The sequence below is a fragment of the Carassius auratus genome, unplaced genomic scaffold, assembly GCF_003368295.1.
Source record: "Carassius auratus strain Wakin unplaced genomic scaffold, ASM336829v1 scaf_tig00044653, whole genome shotgun sequence".
In the NCBI taxonomy this organism is placed as follows: domain Eukaryota; kingdom Metazoa; phylum Chordata; class Actinopteri; order Cypriniformes; family Cyprinidae; genus Carassius; species Carassius auratus.
Window position 1 is genome coordinate 10,469 of NW_020526842.1, and position 23,256 is coordinate 33,724.

The following is a 23,256-nucleotide window of genomic DNA, read 5'->3' on the forward strand; positions in this document are numbered from 1 at the left end:
AAGTTCAACAGTAGGTGGAGACACAGGCCAAGGTTTTTAGAAGGAAAACATTTAATGTACACATTATCTGGGCTAGCTGAATCTAACCAAAGAAGAAATACATAGTTTAAAAATAAATAAAAAATTGTCCACAATCCACTTTCCAGTTTCAAAATCTCTCTCATGGACCCAAAGAGACAGGTCTGGCCTTTCCAATTCAGGTACCAGCAGAGATCCCACCCAAATTGAGTCATGTTGGCTGTAGGAAATGAAGGCATGGTAGCGGAAGGTGGTATTTAGCAGTCGATCAGCCCTCTTGTAGCCTCTCCTTTTCATTCGCATCCAAACCCAAAGCAGTTTGGTGTACCAAATACTATCACAATCACAAGCATAAACAGTAATAGCCAGAGCAACTCCTATAGGATATATATAGCTCCATAAATAACACCAGCAGAACCACAGCAGCCTTTGAGCCCGGTTAACAGGACAGTCATGCATGCTCATACATCTCCAAACGCCTGCCGGAAAACAATGGCGAGCTGCTGCAGGTGTAACCCAGGGGCCAATCTGAGAGAAGTGTTTTATTAAATAAAGCCATGAACTAAAAGGAATCACAATCACAGCTAAATGGATTGTAGCCGGCTTTCAAAGTCCTCAGCTTGGGGAAACCTTTCCACTTATTTTTTGGCTAATGAAAGTAATTGCATTCTGGTCATTGTGCAAACTAACTAACATAGGAGCCCGAAGATCCCTCTGGATGACATGTATGCTGTTAAAACTCAGATAGAGGTGCGTTAATCTGGGAAGTAATGATGAAATATTTAAAGGAATAACACTTATGCCTGTCTTGGGAAGGTCTATCTTCTGGAAGTACGGTGATAGGAAGCGAAATATGTCGTTTCCTAGATTGTTGTGGCTGAGACTCAACTCAGTCAGGTGGGGAGGCCAAAAACACGGTTTGTCAATGGAAATAGAGTTGAAACTCAAGTCAAGAGACTCTAAGAACTTCATATCATTGATGTTTTTGGCGATCTCAGCAAGGTCGTTTAAACGTTTAAGGGCTTAGCAGGGGTTATCTCAAGGCTGGAAACACTTTGTGTGATGAACATCCAAACCACCAGAAGCCACTCTCATCCAAAAGGTTGTTTGAAATTAGATTGCATGGAAGAATGTTCATTCCTGTACCGGAGAACTTCAGGTTCAGCTTCAGTTTGTTGACTAGTTCCATGCTAATGTTAAAAGTGGGGTATAGTGGTCCTGATGGTTGTGTACACCATCAAGCACAAACACTCGTAGATTGGTGATGTGATTCTGCTTTGGTAGCTGGAAGCCATCAGGAGTGACCTTGATGTATGTGATGTTTAAAAACACTGTTTCCTCAAAAGATGATTTCCTAATATTTTTGAACAGTTTCATCATCACAGAGCTGTTTATCCAGGTGTCTACGATGCACAAGTTCCTGAAGACACACAAATCTTTGAAAGCCTGTAAAGCATCAGTCCTGATGGTACATTGGTCTGGAAACAACTTAACCAGCTGAATTTTTTTAGCTTGGGTTTGGTCAAAATCCATAATCATGTTATCGAAAATGTCGAAATGCTGGCAAAAAGAGCCATTTTCATAGTTTTGCAGTTCTGTTCCATCTCCAAATATGATTTTTTTTTCAAACTGATATTTTGAAGAGGAGCAAAGTCATCCACATTAACCGAACTAGAATCTTTACTACCAATTGCAAGGTCGGAAAGGTAACTTAAGTTACCAATTGAGCCTGGAAGTGCCTAACTGGGATATGGATTGCTGGAAAGGTCTAGCATCCTTAGCTGGGGCAAACACAAATTAGGAATGATGGTCAGATGGTTGTAGGAGGTATTTACTATTTTCATTTCAGAGTTGCTGCTAAAGCATCAGGGGAGATGTATTGAAGTCCACAGTGTGTCACTTTGAGGAAGCAGAAATGGGTTAAACCAGACAGATCACCGTGATCAATGCTGGAGACATCTAAGTAGGCTACTCTATGCTGTTTGATAAATGTGATGGAATCCTTGTTAGATTATTATTGGAAATATCTTTTGTGTGCTCAGTCAAATTGGAACAATATCCAGATTCTTCGCCCTGTGCTTTTAACAAAATCAGTAAGAGGCATGAGATAAGCACAGGCCAGATACTGGATGACATCCTCTGAAAATAAAAAGGTATATGTTAAATCCTGAATTAATTATATACACATTCATTTATTTTGCTAAATGTGCAACTGAACAGCTAATGCACAAATACCTGTAAAATAATCTAATAAAAATAATATGTAAATATAAAAATAAAAATGTAAATACATAATGCAAACTATATATTAAAAATGGAAAATATGATAAATAGATATTCTAAAATATCATAAAATAACAAAATATTCTATTTTACAGTTTCCTGTACTGCAGATTAATTTTTACATATAACAGTATTAAAACGTTAAATGACTGCTGTGCACTTATGTGGCCTTATAAAGACACGTCTGCACATGTTATTAACCATATTAACAAAACAAAACAAAACATTCACAACGGTATTTTCCAGAGTACTTGAACTTCCCTAAATGCACAGTACTCATCTTCTCTAAATGCCCAGAGGGAAAACCTTAAATGGGCAATAGTGTGCAATACCTCTAAAGTAATTTATCTTAAATGTATCTACCACACATTTAGTTAGTTTAGTTTTGTTACTGAAAAGTCACATTTCAGTATGACTTAAACCTATTGACTGCGCATTTGCATATTTAAAACACGCTTTATTCACTCATGTTAATGCTTATGTTAAAGCTCTAGTTGCAACACCTTCCATCAGTGCTCTCTATTCAATTTCTATAATGTGCGTGTCTGTATATATATATAGAGAGAGAAGAGAGAGATAGAGAGAGAGAGAGAGAGAGAGAGGAAGTGAGAGAGCGCACTTAAAAGTGCTAGGATTTCGTTGAAAATGTTAATGCACTAATCAAAGGTCCATATAGGTCAGTCTAAACGGGATGAGAGGGATTTGTTTAATAATGAGATTTAACATATTTAACACCAGTCACAATGATAATGGTTTCAGGAGGGAGAAATAACCAGACTATTGTTGTGGTGACATTGCTAAGGTCAGGTATAAAAAGGAACGGTGGAGGGACTTTCCTTACTACTGTCTTACAAGAAAATTGTGATTATGCACCTTTGTTTATATTATGAAATGAATTTATTAACAAAAGACGTTTATACATACATGTTTGTTTTGTTCTTGGGTGTAGTTTAGATAACTACATCTGTGAAACTATATTATCATAGAAACTATAAATGAGCAAATATTACACAGAATATATGCACGGTTTTTCTTGTTATATAAAAATGTACAATTTTTCAATAAGAAATGGGATTTTTTTAAAGGAATTCTAAACAAATTACTATATTTTTCTATTTGCTTTGGGATAAATGTGCTTTTCAAAATTCCCAGCAAAACATTACATTATCTGTTAGTTTTTTTTTCTCCCTGCTTTCTCTTTGCTTTGTTTGAAGTGTGTAATAAATAGTGGGTTTTGGGATTTACATGTAATCTCTCCATCTTGAGCAGGAACAGTGACAAGAAGGACTGGTTGATTCATGTGAAAAAGGAAAGGCAATATATAAATCTGTCTGCTTTTTTTAGAGAAATGTAAAAATCAGTCACTGGTTACTTAAGTAATATATGACATCATTTACAGTAATTAGCTTGCAAATTACCTTTTACATTTACACTTTAATTTTAAGATTCATATGCTATAATCTTCCTCCATATTGTGATGAACGATCACCCTACATTTTACGATTTTTATATCTTTAATAATTTACTCAAAATAATTCACTCCAAAAGACACTAATTTGTGTACGACCAAATTAACTTTCTCTGATTTAGAAAAATAACATTCGAATACATTCTAAACATATTAATATCATTAATAAAAACAGGTATAACTGTTATTAAGTTAAGTTCGTAATATAATAATATGAGGAATGTTATAACAACCACTCGTTGGAATGTTTCATTTTAAACAGTCTATGCACCAGACTCGCGTTAGGTCTTCGCTTTTCCGAAAACACCCGATTACGACCCGGGTAAAACTCTGGATCAATTACGGCGCCTTCGGTTTTCCGAAAATGGCCGAACGCAGAACAGCAGCTTTCCGGAAGATCCGGGTGCTGGGGCTTCAACATAAACAGCAATGGCGGAGGCAGCGGCAGCGGCAGCGTCAACAGCGGCTCCAGCAGTTATCGGAGGCTGGACGAAGCACGTAACCTGCAGGTTAGTGAAAATCATTCGAGGGACGCGGTTGTCGCGATTTTAAACGGTCTCAAATACTAAACGCAGCTGCCTGTCCGTGCGTCGACGGCGAGGCATCGGATAGCGCCGCTGTCTTTGTGCTGAACTGGATGAGTGTGTGTTTGTTGTTGTAGCGCACCGAATCAGCGATAAGTCCGACAGTGGCTGCTATTTGCGGTCCTTTCTTCCTCTGTGTGAGTGTTTATCTCTGCAACCTCCATGTAGTTAAAAACAACAACAACACGGCACTGAATCCTCCACATATGGCAGTCAGTTTGACAGCAAAGAGTATTTAAGGAAGCCGTTTAACAAATTCGACATCAGCCAGTGTGTCGGTGTAAGCCTTGATGATTTATGAATAGGAAATCATTTTCCAAGATTTGTTTTTACTAAGTCTAGTCATGACTGTACCAAATAACCTTTTTTATTTATCAATATATCTAACGTTAGTAGTATACAGTAAAAGTAGGTGTTTTTGAGTTTTCAAACCTAAGCAATATGTAATGTTTTCATTAACACTGTTGTCAAATGTAACATATGAAGGGTTATGTGGTTCAAGCTGTTTATACAATAAATGGTGTGAGCAATGTTTTATGAATCAGTCATAGGCTTTTTAAGGCTCTGATGCTTATTAGTACGACATGGGTATTGATCATTTTTATGTTAGAATGCAATTAAAGCAATAAAGTTCATGCCTTCAGATGTGAAAAATCCTATGCAGTGGGTTCTGCGTGCGTGTCAAGCTCAAAAAACATTTTCATTTGTAGGTATTTCATGCACGGGCTTTGCAAAGAGGGTGACAACTGTCGATATTCACACGACCTCACCAGCTGCAAGCCAACCATGATCTGCAAGTTCTTTCAAAAAGGATGCTGTGCTTATGGAGACCGTTGCAGGTAAGAGAAACAATGCTGAAACGTTTAGACTCAAAATGTGCTTCAAAACAACCGCTGACTCTCTTGACTAGATCTGTGCAGATGTTACACAACATCAAAGGTAATGTAATCTGTATTTCTGTGTTTGGAGCCGTAACACAGGAGTGTGTTTAAATGTAGTAGTGGTAAGCAAGGCTTCTGAGAAATGCTGCGTGTAGCTTCAGTACGTACCCGTGATATTCGAGAAGCAGAATTTTCTGTTAACAAGTACTTGAGTTTGTCGCTTTCTTAAAGGGATAGTTCCCACAAAAACTGTGTGAGTATCTTTAATTGCAGACACTAAAGTGTCCGAACTAGGTGCCCCCAAACCGCGATTTCTACCAAGGGGGAAGACCACGGATGTGCACTCGTAATGACACTCCGGAGGTCTGTGCATGCCACTGATTTAATGCATTTATCTTGCATTAAATGTTGCCATTTTTAAATCTAAGCACTCCAAGTGCCCTACAAACTGGTCTACAAACAGACTGTTTGCATTTGTGTTGTATTAATGCTGTCTATAGATATATGAATGCCTTAACTAATGCAACACAAATGCAAATGGTCTATTTGTAGGCCATTTATTTTTGAGTGCAACTACTGCCGTTTACATACCTCTAGACACTCAAAAAGAAATGGCCTACAAACAGACCACCTTTGGCCATTGCAGTCAAATGCATCGGCACTGAGAGCAGTGCATAAATTAGCCTGCGAGCCAGACAGTGCAGACGACGTTTGTCTCATATCTGTCTGCGGTCATGTGTATCCCCATAGTAACTGCTGCTGCATAGTGCTCGGCACTATGGGAATGTCTTTGTTTGCCGAGACTGTTCTATGACAGCATTACATCTGACCGAGATCTCCCTCTTGTTTGGCTTGAGAGGACTCTTTCCTGTGGTTTCAGGGTCTTGAGCTTTAATATCTGATGTCTGGAGTCCAGATTGATGTCTGACAGAGTTGTATTGTCAGCTTTGTCAGATGTATGGGGAGGTGCAGTGATGCTTTTGTCCCCATATGGGGTTTACCGCATTATTGTCCCTGTGTTTTTTTTGCGAGAAGTGGGGGGGGGGGGCTGAGCTTTCATTAAGTGTGTGTTGAAAGGGCCTCAATGTATGCTTCATTATGGATGGATTCTTTTTTCCTGCTTTGTGTCTATCTCTTGCCGTCTCCTTCCATGTGCCTCCCCCCACACCAATCTGGGGGCCAAATAGAGCAGCACACTGCAGCATGCATGGCAATTACATAACCCCAGTGTGTTAACATGCATCTCTCTCTCTCTGTCTCCTGCTTCTGTTGCTACCGCCGTCAGGTTCATTCGGTTCATTCTGGCAGTCTGCAGCCACTTGTGCTTCCACCGCTGTCATTTATTCATGCGACCCCCACATATAGACGGACACAGGCGCACAAACACATATTGGGCTAGGATAGGGCTGAAAGACCCAAGAGGGTTGAGGATGGAGAGGTCTGTGGAAGTTTAAGGAAAGCACTGAAGCATGTTTTGATGGGGAATAATGAGAAATATAAAGGTCAGAAGCTAAACTATGACGATGTCATCAGGCTTGTTAGCTATGGTCAATAATGGTATGCTATGAGCTTTTTTTGGGGGAATGGTTTCCTGTAATATTTCATTTAGAAATCGTATATTCTTTCTTGTTTTAAGTTTAAATTATTGATTTTTCAAAAATATATTATTTTCTATTTCTTTATATTAGATTGTTGTTTGTTATTATATATTATTTATTTTATATTATTACTAAATTTACTAAAAATTAAAAAAAAAAAAATTCTTTTTCAAATTCTTGAATGCATGTTGGTTTGAATAAAATGCTTTTTTTTTTTTTTTTTTTAGAAAAGCAATATGTAACTTAGTACAAGTAAATCTACAAATGAAATACGCAGCATGTACATATTTTATATTACTCCTATTACTTATGATATGAATAATGATCAACACTTTATTTATTACAAACACTGTACCATGAATGCTGTAAAAAAATAACATTGAATTGTATTTACAATTAAAACCTTATCATTACCTTATTGCCAAATTAAAAACATGGCATCATCCTCTTGAGGAATTCTAATGGATTGGTTATTGTCTTAAACAATTACTGCATGTGAGAACTGTTCCTTACTAACAATTATGTTGTCTGTAACATGATGCAGGCAACCTAGCACTACATTTAAAACTTGTTCTTACACACTAGTAAGGTCGACTGGTTTATCTAGATTTGTTTTCTTGTATTGCTTTTGAAATGTTTAGCCATTTATGTTTCCATTAGCATGCTGAAGACTGTAGACCGTCTGCACTGTAAAGCCCACTCGGAAATGTTACATATTTAAATGAATCCCTTCTGAAAGAGGCTAACTGCTGCATTATGATCGTGAACAAGACATGTACTCACCATGGTAACCAGACACACTTTTCAGGTTTGTGACTGTATCAGCTTGAGAAAAAAAAATATCACCATTGGGGAAACACTCGGACACCTAAGACAGAAAAAACACCTAGGCGCTTAATGATTATAATGTGCTAAAGCCTGTCTAAAATGGTTTATCTGAAAACATTGTTTTAATAACAGCCAACACTCATTTAAATATGTTATACAAGTAAATGAGTAATAACATTTCATAACTATTCCAGACCACTGAGAACAAGTTTTTTAATTCAGAAGCTTTCCTTTCAGAGAAAAACTATGTAGACCTAGGGGGACATTTTCATTGCATTGCTTACCTGGTGTATCAGTCCATATTTTATTATATTTTCATTAAATTTGCATTGTGCCTCAGGTATGAACATAGCAAACCTGCCAAGCAAGACGAAGTCTCTAGTTCTAAGCCGTCGATGCCGCTGACCGCTGCTCCCCTTGCTGGCACTCCTGATCCCGTGTCTGATGGGCCAGGTGGTACGACCGATGCCCAGGAGAAGCCCCAAGGCTTGGGGGCAGTGGACTGGGTCAATGCTGCCGAGTTCGTCCCAGGGCAGCCCTACTGTGGGAGGGGTGAGTGTAGCAGGGAAAGATGTTCAGTTGTCATTGCCAAGACAATCTGTGAAAACAGTGCCAGCAGATAAGCCAAGCATTCGGTGTACAACATGAAGGCTGTTTTACACTTAGGCTTTTATTTTATATCTGTTTGTTTGACCAGTGTTTTGATTTGTCATAATAATGCTGTCACTGTTGTGGTTATTACTGTGTTTGTGGCACGCTTCTTCCTTCCTGTATACAAGAACCAAAGGAACTGATTTTCACTTCCTGAAAAATAAATTAGAAAAAGTGTATCTGGAATTTCTTACTCTAATTCTTTGAAAGGCAGAGTGGGCTTGAACTAGCTACAACTTTTCAATACGTTTTGGCAAATAATTACATAATGTATTGTTAATCCTCTACAATAAGGTTCAATTCATTAACATTAATAAATGCTTTAAAAGTATTCTTCATCGTTAGGTCATTAACACATAATGCATTAACTAACAAATCTTATTGTAAAGTGTTACCAAATCATTTTACCATAGTTAGTGTTGCAGTTACACTTACACATTTGTATAAGTGCTTTTATCCAAAGCGAGTACATTCAAGCTACGCATTTTATCAGTTAAGAGAAAACATATCGTATTTGCTTAATGATGTGCAGCGAATTCAATCGTTGGCACTCGATTGAGCCATTAATGGAATCAGTATTGCAGAACTCCAGACCGACACCACGCTGATATAACAGTATAGAAATTATACTAAAATAACACTGCTATGTTGTAATGTAGCCTATTAAATGTAGGCTTTTTACAGTTGCCAAGCAACATAGCAACTCGGCACATTCTTATAGAACATGTGGCCTCATGTGTGCATTTATCGCCATTTTATGACTACTTCAAACGTGGCGTATACAATCAAAACTAGCCGTTTTATAATGCAGCATAAATCAGCCCCCTTACTAAAGTTTGACTGACCCTGCAGACACAGGAGAGCTCAGGCATTGCTCTACCAGTGTGCTCTCTTGTTCTTGCTGGCCCAGACCCTCTTCCATTTATCATAAAGGGTGACTTCATCAGCAAAGAGCTAAAGGAACAGTGCTGTTTCTTTCCTAGTCTTTGGGTGGTGGCCAAAACTAAAAAAAAAAACGTTCAAGAAAGCAGGTGCTTTTCTTACAGCGTTTACTGTGGACCACATTACGTAACCGTCAAATACATCAATAAATCTTGCGGTTTCTTTCTTGCAAATTTCTCTCATGTCTCAGTCTGAAGGACTGGATTTTTTTTTTTTTTTTTGTGGCGTCATCTTTAGATTGTAAACAAAAAGATTGTTGTCCTTCAGCCCACACCACAATAATATGGTTGATTTTCCTATCCCTATCCCAGGAACTTGGTCGTTAAATCTTATAATATTTGTTGTTCCTTGCAGCTGACCCGGTGCCGTTAGAGGGATCTGGACCTCTTATCGAAGAAGAGTACGAGAAAGAACTAGGTAACAAAGAAATGAAGAAACAGCTTTGTCCGTACGCTGCTGTTGGTGAATGTCGCTATGGCCTCAACTGCGCCTACCTCCATGGTGACGTTTGCGACATGTGTGGCCTACAGGTTCTCCACCCTTCCGACTCCACTCAGCGCTCGCAACACATCAGGGTAAATAGCGGACTTGCAACTTTTTCATAGACTCTTTTCATTTTCGGAAAGTTTTAGCGTAAAATGTCGTAATGTTTGTTTACGGCAGGCCTGCATCGAAGCTCATGAGAAAGACATGGAAATCTCGTTTGCCATCCAGCGTAGTAAAGACATGATGTGTGGCGTGTGCATGGAGGTGGTGTTTGAGAAAACCAACCCCAGCGAACGCCGTTTCGGCATCCTCTCCAACTGCAGCCACTGCTACTGCCTCAAGTGCATCAGGAAATGGCGGAGCGCCAAGCAGTTCGAGAGCAAGATCATAAAGTAAGACTCAAGATAATTAAACGTGTATTAAGGAAGATTCTGGGGAGATGATCTTCAATAATTTTTAATATATTATGACCGTTATCTTACAATTATCATCTCTAATTGTAATTGTCCACCTCTTCTTTTAAAGATCAGTGCTGGTATAAAAAGAAGAACCAATTTTTTAGTGACAAATCAATGTGTTCCCAATCAGGTCCTGCCCAGAGTGTCGAATCACATCGAACTTTGTCATACCAAGCGAATACTGGGTGGAGGACAAGGAGGAGAAGCAGAAACTCATTCAGAAATACAAGGATGGCATGGGGTACACAATTGAGAATTTTACTGATTAAAATAATAATTAAATACTGTCATTTACTCGCTCTATTGTCGTTTGCCTCCCATGGAACACGAAATGTGACTTTCTGAATTGCATTCTGGACACTCTAATCCATATGATGAAATGACAAAAATGACAAAATATGCACCATAAATGTTTTTCACTTTACTAGTGCACTATATTCCAGATCCAGATAATGAAGTCATACTACAGACATTATTCCTTGAAAATCCTTCCCTCCACTGTAGTTCTCAAATCAAATTTAATATTCATTTTTATCAGTTTTCATGATAAATGTGAGAACCAATTCGGTGTTGCTTCAGTGGTGTTAAATGGCAGTGATGTGTCATTTTTGAATGCTATGCAGATTTTGTAGTCATTTGGTGGAGGGAAACTTTAAAGCTGCGGTAGGTAACTTTTGACGCTCTAGCGGTTAATAAACAGAACTGCTTGTGTCTTGCGGAAGAACATCGTAGCCGGATCTACTTCTCTCTGTTTATGTCTATGAAGAATCACAAAGGTACTGGGTTACTCCGCCGCGGTACCCCTGGAGCAATCTAAAATAGTCCGAATATAAACACTTATTATAGGTGCACCCTAGTGATTCAGGACAAGCTAAAAACACGGGTTGGAAAATGGATTCATGGTGTACTCGCTTATTATATACATTTTTCTAAATTTTGAACACAAACAAAGTTACGGACCGCAGCTCTGATTGGTTGTTTCTTAACTGGAGCGCATGACTTTCTGCAAATGGCAATAGGACACTGGGAGGAGCCAGAGGAGCTTGATTTTTTTTCACAGATTATCTGTCTCATATTCTACTGTGAGGACATAATGACAGGTTTAACAAATATGTAAAAAATATATTTTTACAAAAGTTACCTACTGCAGCTTTAAGATTAGTAAATGACAGAATGGTAATATTTGGGTGCACTGTTGTTTTAAACCTGAAGCATTTTATGATTCATTTGTTTATCTAATTAGCTTTGTCCATCTTCATACCCAGGAGTAAACCATGCCGATATTTTGATGAAGGCCGTGGGACCTGTCCGTTTGGAGCCAACTGCTTTTACAAGCATGCTTTTCCCGATGGGCGCCTGGAAGAGCCTCAACCCCAGAGGAGACAGACCGGCTCCAACGGAAGAAACCGGGTAAAGCTTCTACTGAAGCCTAACGGCTGTTTTCTCCCAATGTTAGTGCCAAACTGAAAACTTTGTTACGTGAAAGCATATCGTATTTACTTAATGATGTGCTAGGAATTCGATCATTGGCACTCGATTGAGCCATCAATGGAATCTGTGTTGCAGAACTCCAGACGGACGCCACTCTGGGATCTTTTCGACGAACGGGAGAACAGCGACTCCTTCGACAACGAAGACGAGATGGTGACGTTCGAGCTCAGCGAGATGCTCCTCATGCTTCTGGCTGCCGGAACTGACGATGATGTCACCGACTCCGAAGATGAGTGGGACTTGTTCCACGAAGAGCTGGACGATTACTACGAGCTATACCTATAGCAGGCCTCCTTCCATCCTTCGCTAACTCCCTCCTAGACTAACCCTTGTCCCTATTTACTCTGTTTCTATCCCTATTAGAAACTAAACAGAACTGTCTTGTGTGACTGATGGGCAGTAGTGTCTTTTTTCCCCTGTGTTGTGGCAGTGCCTTCCAGCAGGCCATTAAAATGATTAATTCATTTCAAATTCAATAAATGAATATAAAACACACGTCAAAAGACATTAAAAAAAAAATGGCTCTTGTGCTAAAAAATATTTTCTAGAAAGCCTTCTCCATTATGTGAGTCTGTCCATGTCTGGTTAATGTACTAGAAAAAGTATAAAGAGCAAAAACAAAAGTTATTTAAAAAGAATTGCAAGAAAGGACACTAAGTTATACAGTATATAAAATTGGAAAGATATATCTAACAAACCTTACTGAGTTTATCTCAGGTGTGGGTTTGACCTGTTTATCATTGACTGTGAGGATACAGCAACTGTGTATGACTTCACTAACTGGTGGCTGTTAATGCTTCTGATATTTTTGAAATATCCCTCTTCTCATGCACTGATTCTGACTGGGTGGGAGGTGGTGGTGGCGGGGAGCTTCCTGGAGGTCACAAATGCACTCGTCAACGTTCACACGGACAACTCGTGACATTAAACCTTATGTAATGTCCTTTTGTTTCTCACTCTTATTAAATTATCCACCTGTTTAGCCGTACCTTACTATCTGTGGTATCCCATGGGGAGTCCCTATGAACTGAGTGTGCTGATCATTTGTGAATCTGGACTCCCAAAAGCAGACTTAAATGCGTTCAAATATGAAGCTGAATGTTCATCAGTTTAACTGTCTATTAATTGTAAATCTGTTTTGCTTCAGTGAATATTGCATTATTAAGATCAGCTGGCAGTAGTCAAACCACAAACACCCAATTGTTATTCGGTTCTTGTCGAACTTGGTCGATATGCATATGTTTATACAGAAATGTGCTTGTTTTCTATGGTTCAGAACCATCCAATGTAACTTGAAATTAAAGTTTATTATCAAATGATTAGATGTCTATGTGAATGTTATTGACGGATTATATAGTCATATTTAGGCTTAGAGATAAAGTATCCAGGGCATTTTAGTTGCCTCTGTAGTTTGTGTAATGGAGAATAGCCTACTGTCATGGTTTTTAATTTAGCAGTTGTGCTGTGGGCTTATTGGAGGTTGATGGTGGCTAAAGTATTCATTCTTGCCTAAAGTATCGTATTTTTTGGAAATTAAAGTTAAACGATGGTTTAAATGTTATAAGTTTAAAGTCTTTTATAAATCAGCAATAAGAATACAGCTGACGCACACTGTAACAAACTACAGCATTTATAATGAAACAAACTACAGCATTTATAATGAAACAATGCTCAGACTCCTATAAATAATGATACTCATTAAGTTCATACCAGGCTTCTGATGTCCTACATCAGGCTTCTGTGAGTGATTACGCTTGAATGCACATCATCTTTAAGACAAATGTGACTTGTCTATAAAAGTACTGCTTTGGAAAGGCCTTTTGCGTTTTACTTGTTCTCCATTTTTATGGAAGCTGGTTTGTAGAAGACATTATATTCCTACATTATTCTTATTTTATAAACATTATCATTCCAGAAACAAAGCATCTTTAAATAAAATGCTTTGCTGGTTTTATAATGAGATTGCACCCCCTCCCCCTTTTTTTTTTAAATAAATTATTGCTAATAATTTTAATAAAAACTTTCAAATATGTATATTTTCACCATGGCTTCAAGTATAAAAGTTATCTTGTTAAACATCCAATATTTATATTGTGAAGGTAATTCATACCTTTCTCATTTTTCCACATTGCAATTGACATTTTCTACATTTTAATTCATCCTAAAATCGTACTGATTTTTTTTTAAAAATATAATATTAATATGCTTGTATTGTAAGGTAAATTACAAATTGGATGGGTTTTTTTGTTTGTTTTTTTATTGTTGCATTTTGCATATTCTTCTATAATTTCTATACTGTAGATTTTTTTTGTAATATTTAAGTCGCACCTTGGTGAAATCAACGTACAGGCCTATCGAAAGGAAATACTGTCACGAAAAGAAAAATATATGAATTCAGTAGCCTGCAATCATTTTAAACGTGGAGATGAAATGTTCACACCATAAATCCATGTTTTTAACGAATATAAGATGCGTAGATTTAATCGTCACTTTAATATTTATCCGGTTTAATTGGGAGGGATTCTGTATGAGCACATTCCATTCCAACGCAATTCCATAACGGGATTTCCTCCTCTGCCCCCATGAGCGGCTATCATTACACCAGCCGAGCCAAAACAAGTCGGGAGGAGAAGGCATGAATACAATGACCGCTGAAATCATAAAAGACATCTCCCAGCCCGACTCACCTGTCTCCTCAGCACCAGAAAACGGACAGCTGTTGTTCATCCGAAGCGTCGCGTCCAGGAGGGACACGCAGACCACCAGCGGCAGCGCCAACCTCGAGGAGGGCAGCTCCCAGCCCCTGGTCTCCTCCTCAGCCACAGCTCAGCCTCAGTCTTACACCATGACATCGGGCGAATTCATGCAGTCCACCCCGCTGTTCGTGCAGAGGTCTAATAAGAACATGTTTTATAAGATCCTGTGTTTCCTCGTGCTCGTTCTTCAAGGAGGCATGCTGGATTTCTACCTCATCATCTTCACGGATCTCTACTGGTGCTCGTGGATAGCCACGGATTTGGTGGTTATATCGGGATGGGCGATCTTCTTCATGAAAAACGCCAGGAGCAAGCGAGAACGAGCGTGTGGTTTCCACCAGAAGGGCTCCATCTTCGGATGCAACCTCGGGGAGTTCACCTTCGCGTACCTGGCATGGCTCATCTACGTGATCGCGTCCACCCCGAAAGTGGTGCTCGTCCTGGAAACGTCCATCCTCGATCTGATCGCCCTCAAGGTGCCGTTTGGCATCACCGGGTTTAAAATAACCATGCTGCTGTGCGCGCCTTTGCTTTACTGCCTCATCAACTCCGTCATCGAAGATCCGAACGGCTCCACGCGCTTTCACTCCCAAGGCTGCTTCATGAGCACCTGCTTAGACATCCTAGACAGCTTCACGCTGGTGGAACTGCTCCTTAAAAACGAAATCCCGAGCATTTACCTTAGGTACACGGTTATATCGGTGTATTTCATCGCACTGGGAGTCCCGGTTGTTTGGCTTTACGAGTTGACGGCCTCAGAGATGAACTGTCGCTGGATATGGGCGAGGTTCTTCACCGGCGTGCTGCTCAACGGTCCGCTCTTGGTGGTCAGATGTTTCCTCGTCTTTGTTTACAAAACACCCATATCGGTTTTCATGTTCAAGAACATCTTCTTCTTGGGGTGTAAGTGCCTGGAGCTGGTTGAACAGTGCACGTCCTTAAGAGGTGTCCGACGGTTTGCACGTGGACGCGGGGGAAACCCATCCCAGTTCTCCCACTGCGTTTCCGAAAACGACATGTGTCCTCACGGCTATGTGAACACGCTGGCTGTCAATACTCAGTCGTAGATGCTCATTTGGGACTGGGTTTGACCGGCCGGGAGCCACGAAGGCTACCACACAGTGTGCATCAGCCCTTTTAAGGGAAGGTACTACAGAGGTGCTAACATTCCTTGATGAAGATAAAACACACAAACCAATTAACACATGCAGAAAATGTATTGCTATAGCAATATGCTATATATTTTGAGGTACGGTCAGCTGCGAGGGTTAAAATGGTCAAAACGTATTTTAGAATTACAAATCACAAGTTGATAAAAATGATTTTGTTTATAAGGTCTTAACAGAAACTCAGTATGCACATTAGGAACCATGTAATTTTCACAAGTGTGCACAAGTGAACTCCACAAAAATGTGTTTTTGTGATGAACTCACTGGTTGCTAGTTGTCAGACTTGTTTTGCTGTGTTTTTTTTTTTTTTTTTTTTAGCAAATTAATAAAACAACAACAAAACTGGCAATTGCCAACAATAAGCACAATTAGGATTCTGTACAAAACTTGAAAGATTTGGTTTATTAGGCATTGGCCTAAATCCAAAATATAATTTGTGTCAGACATGCCCAATAATTAGACATTATTTGCTTGGTATATGTGTTATAAAATCAGAATAATTCAATGGCTATGACAACATTAGCCAGTATTTGTCCAATCGAACCTAAATACACATTTATCCCTGTAGTACCTCTCCTTATGAACACCCCGTCGTCCTCCTCCACTCTCAACTGGTGCTACAACCAAGCCACTCAATGTGCCAATGAAAAACTTTCCCTCCTGTGACCTCTGCAGTATATATGGAATGGGATGTGACTGTCAGCCAGTGCTTATATAATGATACGAGAATCTTTGATTTGCACTTGTTTTGTGAGGCACTTTAATTACGTGAGGATTATTCAACCGAGGAAAGGTTATAAGTGCAATGTTGTATAATTTATTTTCTATGTAAAAAATGTCCTTAACTGACACTAGGCTCATGTAGACACATTTATAGTGTTTTCAGACACCTTGAGATGTACCTGAATGCACTCGTCAAAAGTGTAAATACTGTATGCCTTGTGACTTGTTAGGCTTGGTGTACACTTTAAATTGTGAATGTGATGTAGTCCTTTCCTATTTGAAATATGTGGAAATGGTACTTAGGAATGGAAAACTGTCGAACGGTGTATTATATGGATTCATAATGTTCCTTAATGTAATAATAGGCTACTCTAAGCATAGAATCTATGAGGATAACTGAACTGTAATCCATCTTTAATGACCAAACTCCATTGCTGGTCCCAACCGGCTATAATATTACCAACATCAGTTTGTACAAGGCTACCTCTCTTTACAGAACCTCATGGTTGAAATCACAAACTAGTCTGTTATTTATGCTCAATTTCAGATGCTGTTTTATTCATGCCAGTAAATGAGCTATGATTAACACAATTAGTAACATTTTGATCATGAAAATTATAGTGCTGATAGATAGACTTTATTATAATCTACATGCAGTGCATTTCTGTCTAAATGAGAATCTACGTAAATATGTATATCTCCAAGCTCACTGCTTATACTATATTTACACCAGGAACTTGAACATATATGTCAAAGCTTAATATCCATGTTTCTCAATCCTCCACCAAAATGGAAAAATCTGACATCATTTACACACCCTCATGTCGTTTCAAACCTGAATGACTCGCTTTCTTCTGTGCAACACGAACAAAGATATTTTAAATAATGTTTTGTACATATGAAGAAAGTCTATGGGGTCCAAATAATGTTGGTTTGGAGCCAACTGAACTTCAGTGAATAGAAAAAAAAACTGTTTTTTCAAAATATCTTCTGAATAAATAAATGCATCCAGGTTCAGTGACACGAGTGTGAGGAAATGATCACAGGAAAGTCATTTTTGGGTGAGCTATCACAAGCAAGCTTGTCCTGTCACTTTTAGTTTTAAAAGAGAGTATTATGTACGCTAGTCTAATATGTAATTACTAACAAATGTGCATCCTTATTCTAACATATTATTACTCGTGTGCTTTGAGGATTGGGGTACAGGGTGAGCTAAATGTGTTAAATATGCAGGCCGAAAGTGCATTATGGGATTTTTGTGCCTCATTGCGCAGTATTTAACCTGACAAATATATACCACTACATTCTACGCATGTTTTTTAAACTACAGCTTTTAGTGTATGTACATAATCTTTTTGATAAGGAAAGCGACTTTCAACCCCTCCTCTCACTATTTATCCACATTAATGTTTTACAGAGAATTTTCTTACAAGGGCTTTAATTTGCAAGTTAATTTATGTTTACACAAGACAGCTGCGAGGGTTAAGAAGCATCCTGGTTAAATTGGTCATAAAGTAATTTGAGGTCCAAAGTTGGATGTAATTTGATGCAAGTTATTCTTTAACTATATGAATAAGTAAAAAGCACACAGAAAATTACCAAAGAATGCTGCTTTATAAATTCAGAAATGTACTTAGATAATATTATATACAAACTTCGAGAGTAGATGGTTATAGCTGTTAAACTGGAATGAAAAAAAAGTGCAATATAATACAACAAAAGATTTCATCTGAGCAATTAATATGAAAAGAGACTACAAATGTAACATTGCAAGCCCAACCAAATTACTTAGACGTGTGTTCAGTAGCTAACATAAGCTTAAAATCATGTGCTTAGCTGTTCTGTATCAAGTTGTTTATCAAGGTACTTGTTCTGCGCCACAGTAAAAGAGCTGATCATTGAACTTGTCCGTCTAGTCTGTTTCCTGTTTCTGTTGACACAAATAGTATGAATGTTTTATGTGTGACGACTAAACATAGACTGTTCAAGAACATCCTGCCATGGTGCTACGGCACACTGCAAATTAAATAAACAGCCAAAAGACCTACAAGAAATTTAGATCTCTGTTGTTTCGGTGAAGAAACCAGAAGAGATCGGGCTGTTCAGGAAGAGGTTCATTTGTAACTTGGCCAGAGAGGAAAGGTCTTGCTGAAACTTGGGGTCCTCCCTCACTGTGGAATACCTGGAACCATATCCCTGATCGGACCCTCGTGATGGTCTCGCCTCAGAAGCCCCCTCCATTTCACTTTCCTCCATCTCCACCGGCTGGGACATGTCCATCCCCTGATGCAGATTGAAGCTGTGTTCCATTGAGGGTGGAGGCGCTATCAAAAAGCGATTTCTGCTGTCTGTTGGACAATTATCTGATGGTTCTCCCAATGGAAATGCAAAAGAGGGATGTGAGGGTTCCATTGGTCCTGGTTCAGCGAGGAGACATGGATAGATTTGTGGGTCTACTGGTGTCCCAATACCAGCCACGCTGGGTAATTCAAGAGAACATTCCATTGGGGGATAATAGGAATGTCCACTGTGCTCTGGCTGGACTCTTGGATTAATAATCACCACAGATAACTCTTCAGGGTTCTCTTGAATCTGGGGAATTACAGAGCAGACACTCTGGGCCTCTTGATTGATGTCTACCTCCTTCACAAGGATTGGGAGTCCGATGTTTAGCACAGGTGTTAATTCATAGATCGGCTGCATGGGGATCTCAAGAAGTGGATCAGATTCCCCTCTTACTTCCTCCTCACTGGTCACACACTCTTTCTCAAACCAGTCTGGATTCTTTAATTGGTGTGCCTGGAATGCTTCGATTGCGTTCCGTAAGGCTTCGCCCGAGGGGCAACTGAAGTACTCGTCCTTTCCGATACCCTCGATACAGTGCTTCACTCCCTGCTGATACTTCTCCACATCGAGGATACGGAAATAGAGCTCCTCGAAATGCTTCATCAGCTTATATTTGACCGCAATGTCAAACATAGACGGCACATCGCTTCACTGCTTATATCGTCAAAGTAAGCCACCAAATACTTCCCGTAAGAAGCCGGACGCTGCATATCAGGTGTAATCAGCTGAAGGGCTAGAGTCAGCATATCACCGACGGGAGAGCGCACGTCTTCCCGGAGGAGGATGCGAGGATCTCCACACATCGCCCCCCACTTGGCCTGCACTCCTCGAGAGCAAAGGACCAAGATCTTGTTTGACGACTGCTCAATCTGTCGCTTTTTTTCCTCAATCCACTGTAGCCGGCCGATGGTGCCGAGCAAGTCGTGTCAAGTAGGTCCAGCATGACCTCAATGCCGCATTTGGCCCGCAGGAAGGCACAAAGCTTCAAGACTATGTCTGTGTAAAGGGGATGATCTCTGGAGTAGATGATTAATATGGATCGTGGGCCAGGTGCAACTGGTGCTTCAAGAGGTGGTGGTTCCTGTTGCTTTTCTTCACCTAAATTAAAATCATTTTATAAATTAGAACCAGGGACATTCCTTGAAAATGATTAGTTACTGCATATCAGTTGTATTATTTCAGCCCTAGCACTATCTGTGCTAACTTCTAACCACAGGAAGTTCCTCTTGAAAGATATGACTGCCACTGTTGCGTAACACGATTAAAATCAGTCTTCGAAGATAAAAACGTCCATCTTAAATGTCACTGCTTACCTTTCGTGGTTTCCTGCGGCGCAAATAAATAGCACAAATACCAATGGCACAAATTAAGAGGCACAATCCAACACAAATGATCTGAAGTGCTGAGTTATTCTCAGGAGGGCTTCTTGGTACTGTGGAACATACATACAGTATAAATCAGTAAAGTGGCATTATGTTGTTGTTTTTTTAACCTTTTTTGTTCCTCAGTATTTTAAAAGGTGATGTTGTTCCCATACACACCAGGACCACATATGTTAAAACTGAGATTTTTTGACGACAGTCGCTGGCACACTTCTGGAAAAATGGCTGGATCTAAATAGCAAAAAAATTAAATTAAATTAAATCAAATACACTAGAACATAAGATTTGTTTTATATGTAATCTTATTTTATTAATGATATAACATGTTTGTTTAGGCCAGCACACCTGAACATCAAAAATACAGCAAGTACCGTGACCAGTTCTCCAGGTTATATGTCACATTTAGTAACGACTTGCTCTCCTAAACATAAAAAAAAAAACAGTTTTATATGCAGTCATATTATCTAGCCTTATTCATTTGGATATTTTTAAACAGACATACAGGTACAGTAAGATGTCTTACATTATAAAGAGTCCTCATTTCGTTGTCGCTGTTGCACTTAAGAAAAACATTGTATTTTTCTGCATTCTCTCCAGGATTAAATGCAACATACAGAATATCCTTGCCGTTTACACCTGTGGTCCTTCCTACGGTAACATTGGGTCGCCATGTATCCCCTAAGCAACACATCAAACCAAATGAATCTCATAGGATAAGAAGATAATACATACTTTAATACCTAAGGGTTCAGGGTTTTTAAATGTATACATGTATCTGATTTGGTAACCATTCATAAATAAGCTCTTCTCTCCCTCTCTCAAAACAGATTTTGGTCGTTCTCATCAAAGGATCGTCACAACCTGTGGTCAGATCAAAACTGAGGTATCATTCTGAATATGTAGAAATATTAGATTTTTTCTTTTGTTTTAATTTGTCACTTACCTGGAACACTAACTTTACTGTAAATATTGTAAGTGGTGTATTGTAAATTCGGCTTGGGGAGGTTGGAGACCGTCACTACATACGAGCTGTCTGGATCTACCACAACTTTATCTAAAGAAAAAGACCACTAGAAAAAATCAGATCATACATTAGTATCTGTGAGAATAAATAGAATAAAACTAAAAAATAAATAAATCAGTCTTGCCTTTTCACCAGCACTATTTCTCATGGTTTGAAAAACTTGGAGGAACTTGTAATGAACACACAGATGTTCATTGGTTGATGACTTCAACACAGCAAGCTCTGTTCCTTTCAAATGAACTATGCTTCCTGCAAAAATTGGGAGATAAATACTTATTGATATACAAAATGAAAATAAAGATTCGTTTACCCCTTTTTTGAAATCATTAAATATAGAACATTTATTAGTATTGATACATTTAGCATTAAACGATGTGATTTCTTTATTATGAACTTCATTATAGCTTTTTTAATATAGGTCTAATGTACAATTTAAAAATGGTCCCTTTGCATTAAACTTTCAAGAATTTGTCCGATTAAATGGATTTTCACATCATCTAACACAGAGATCTAAGACTTATCTGAATGACACCCACCATCATCCCTTGCTTTCCATTCTGCCACAATCACTGGCTCCAAATCACCTTCCATATTGCTTCTTACATCAACATACACCGACAAATCATCCGGTTCACTGGGAGTGAAATCTGAAGGAATGAGCCATTCTTTATACAGGCAGTTATCTGAGGAGGGAAATGATCAAACTTCAGTTAAAATATAACTCGCAACAACAAAGAATACTAAAGAAAAATGAAAGCAGGACTCACTGAACTCTGCAGTGCACTGTACCTCCTGGAGAACGAGAAAGAAACAACAATGGCTCACACAAATATGACCCTCATTTAAAACTTGAGTCCCCAAAGGGACCATATCAGTGTCTACATAAACACATTTAACATATCTAAATAAATATCGAACACTTTCTGGTATCGGCAGGGCTTTATGTATTATCTTACCTCTTGTGTACAGTTCAGTGAGCGTCCATCATCCAGAAGTCGGAGATTCAGCGCTACAGGTATGAAGGTGAAAAACACAACACCTTTCAGGTACAAGAACTTCATGATTCGAAACTACATAAACCTCACTACAGCTAAACGGTACGTTTGAAAAAGTTTTTAATAGACGAATGAGTTCGACAGCGACAAAAGAGCACGGCAAACAAGGTTGCGTGGGAGCAGGAAACTGCCGATTTATAAAAGCTTCCTGGAATAACTGTAATATGCAAAGCAGCTTGACTCACACCTCCTGGTTGCGTCGCGTCGTAGGCTACTGTACAGTTCGCGTTTTGTGCGTCATAGCAAGACAGGTAAAAATAGATAGTTTGTATTATTATTATTATTATTATTATTATTATTATTATTATTATTATTATTATACTTAATAGCTATAATTCACAAAAAAACAAAAAAACAAAGAGAACGAGAATAAAAATATGGCAGATCATAAGTGCCAGTATGACTTTATATTGGAAAAAGAAAGGATAAAAAGGTAAATAGGAGAAGAGTAAATTACTTTAAATAAATGAATACATAACCGTTAAAAACCTTTTAGAAATATTGTATAAAAGTAAAGGAACACATTTTTAATAAACTGTGGTTCCTTTTTGATTTTGTTACATCATTTAAACGGTTGCTTTTCCACATGAGGGCGCTAGTTCACCACTGTGTGTACTGTATGAAGGCCTGTTTATGATCAGTCTGCTAAAATATTTTGTTTCTAGTTTTCGTGTAAGCACATGAAAATAGATATTAGTAACCTATACAGATGTCAGTCCTGATAAATGTGGTTATGTAGTAATTTCTACTAGGAAAAAAAAAAATTACTTGTATGGAAACATAAATATAACTCTGTACTTTTTTTTTCTTTATCATTATAATACACCTCTTGCAACATGGAGGCAGCATTTTCAAACAAATAAATAAACAAATATATATATACCTTTTATCCTTCTTTTTCCAATATAAAGTCATGCTGGCACTTATGATCTGCCATATGTTTACAGTATGCTCGTTCTCTGTTTTTTTTTTTTTTTGTGAATTGTAGCTATTCAGTATAATAATATAATAATAATAATAATAATAATAAATAATAATAATAATAATAATAATATAAACTATCTATTTTTACCTCTCTTGCTATGACGCAAAAAAAAATATATATATTTTTTT

General features: G+C 38.4%; 2 protein-coding genes and 2 pseudogenes across 3 annotated transcripts; 2 read left to right on the forward strand and 2 right to left on the reverse strand.

Annotated features, from left to right (window-relative positions):
- Positions 1-1,132: 1,132 nt before the first annotated feature.
- LOC113087348 (uncharacterized) lies at positions 1,133-7,991 on the reverse strand (annotated as a pseudogene).
- LOC113087345 (probable E3 ubiquitin-protein ligase makorin-1) lies at positions 4,174-13,007 on the forward strand. Of its 2 annotated transcripts, none has more exons than XM_026255571.1 (8): positions 4,174-4,278; positions 5,064-5,192; positions 8,001-8,212; positions 9,608-9,828; positions 9,917-10,131; positions 10,328-10,438; positions 11,463-11,648; positions 11,764-13,007. In XM_026255571.1, the coding sequence occupies exons 1-8, from the start codon at positions 4,199-4,201 to the stop codon at positions 11,843-11,845; spliced, it is 1,236 nt and encodes a 411-aa protein (XP_026111356.1). In that variant the 5' UTR covers positions 4,174-4,198; the 3' UTR covers positions 11,846-13,007. The 2 variants fall into 2 exon arrangements, with proteins under 2 accessions (XP_026111356.1, XP_026111355.1); XM_026255570.1 differs by having other exon boundaries at positions 4,219-4,278; positions 11,463-11,607.
- A 1,135-nt stretch (positions 13,008-14,142) lies between these two features.
- LOC113087346 (transmembrane protein 121B-like) lies at positions 14,143-15,753 on the forward strand. Its single transcript, XM_026255572.1, has one exon. The coding sequence runs from the start codon at positions 14,324-14,326 to the stop codon at positions 15,509-15,511; it is 1,188 nt and encodes a 395-aa protein (XP_026111357.1). The 5' UTR covers positions 14,143-14,323; the 3' UTR covers positions 15,512-15,753.
- Positions 15,754-17,934: 2,181 nt separating this feature from the next.
- Positions 17,935-22,168, reverse strand: LOC113087349 (interleukin-17 receptor A-like; annotated as a pseudogene).
- Positions 22,169-23,256: the final 1,088 nt, after the last annotated feature.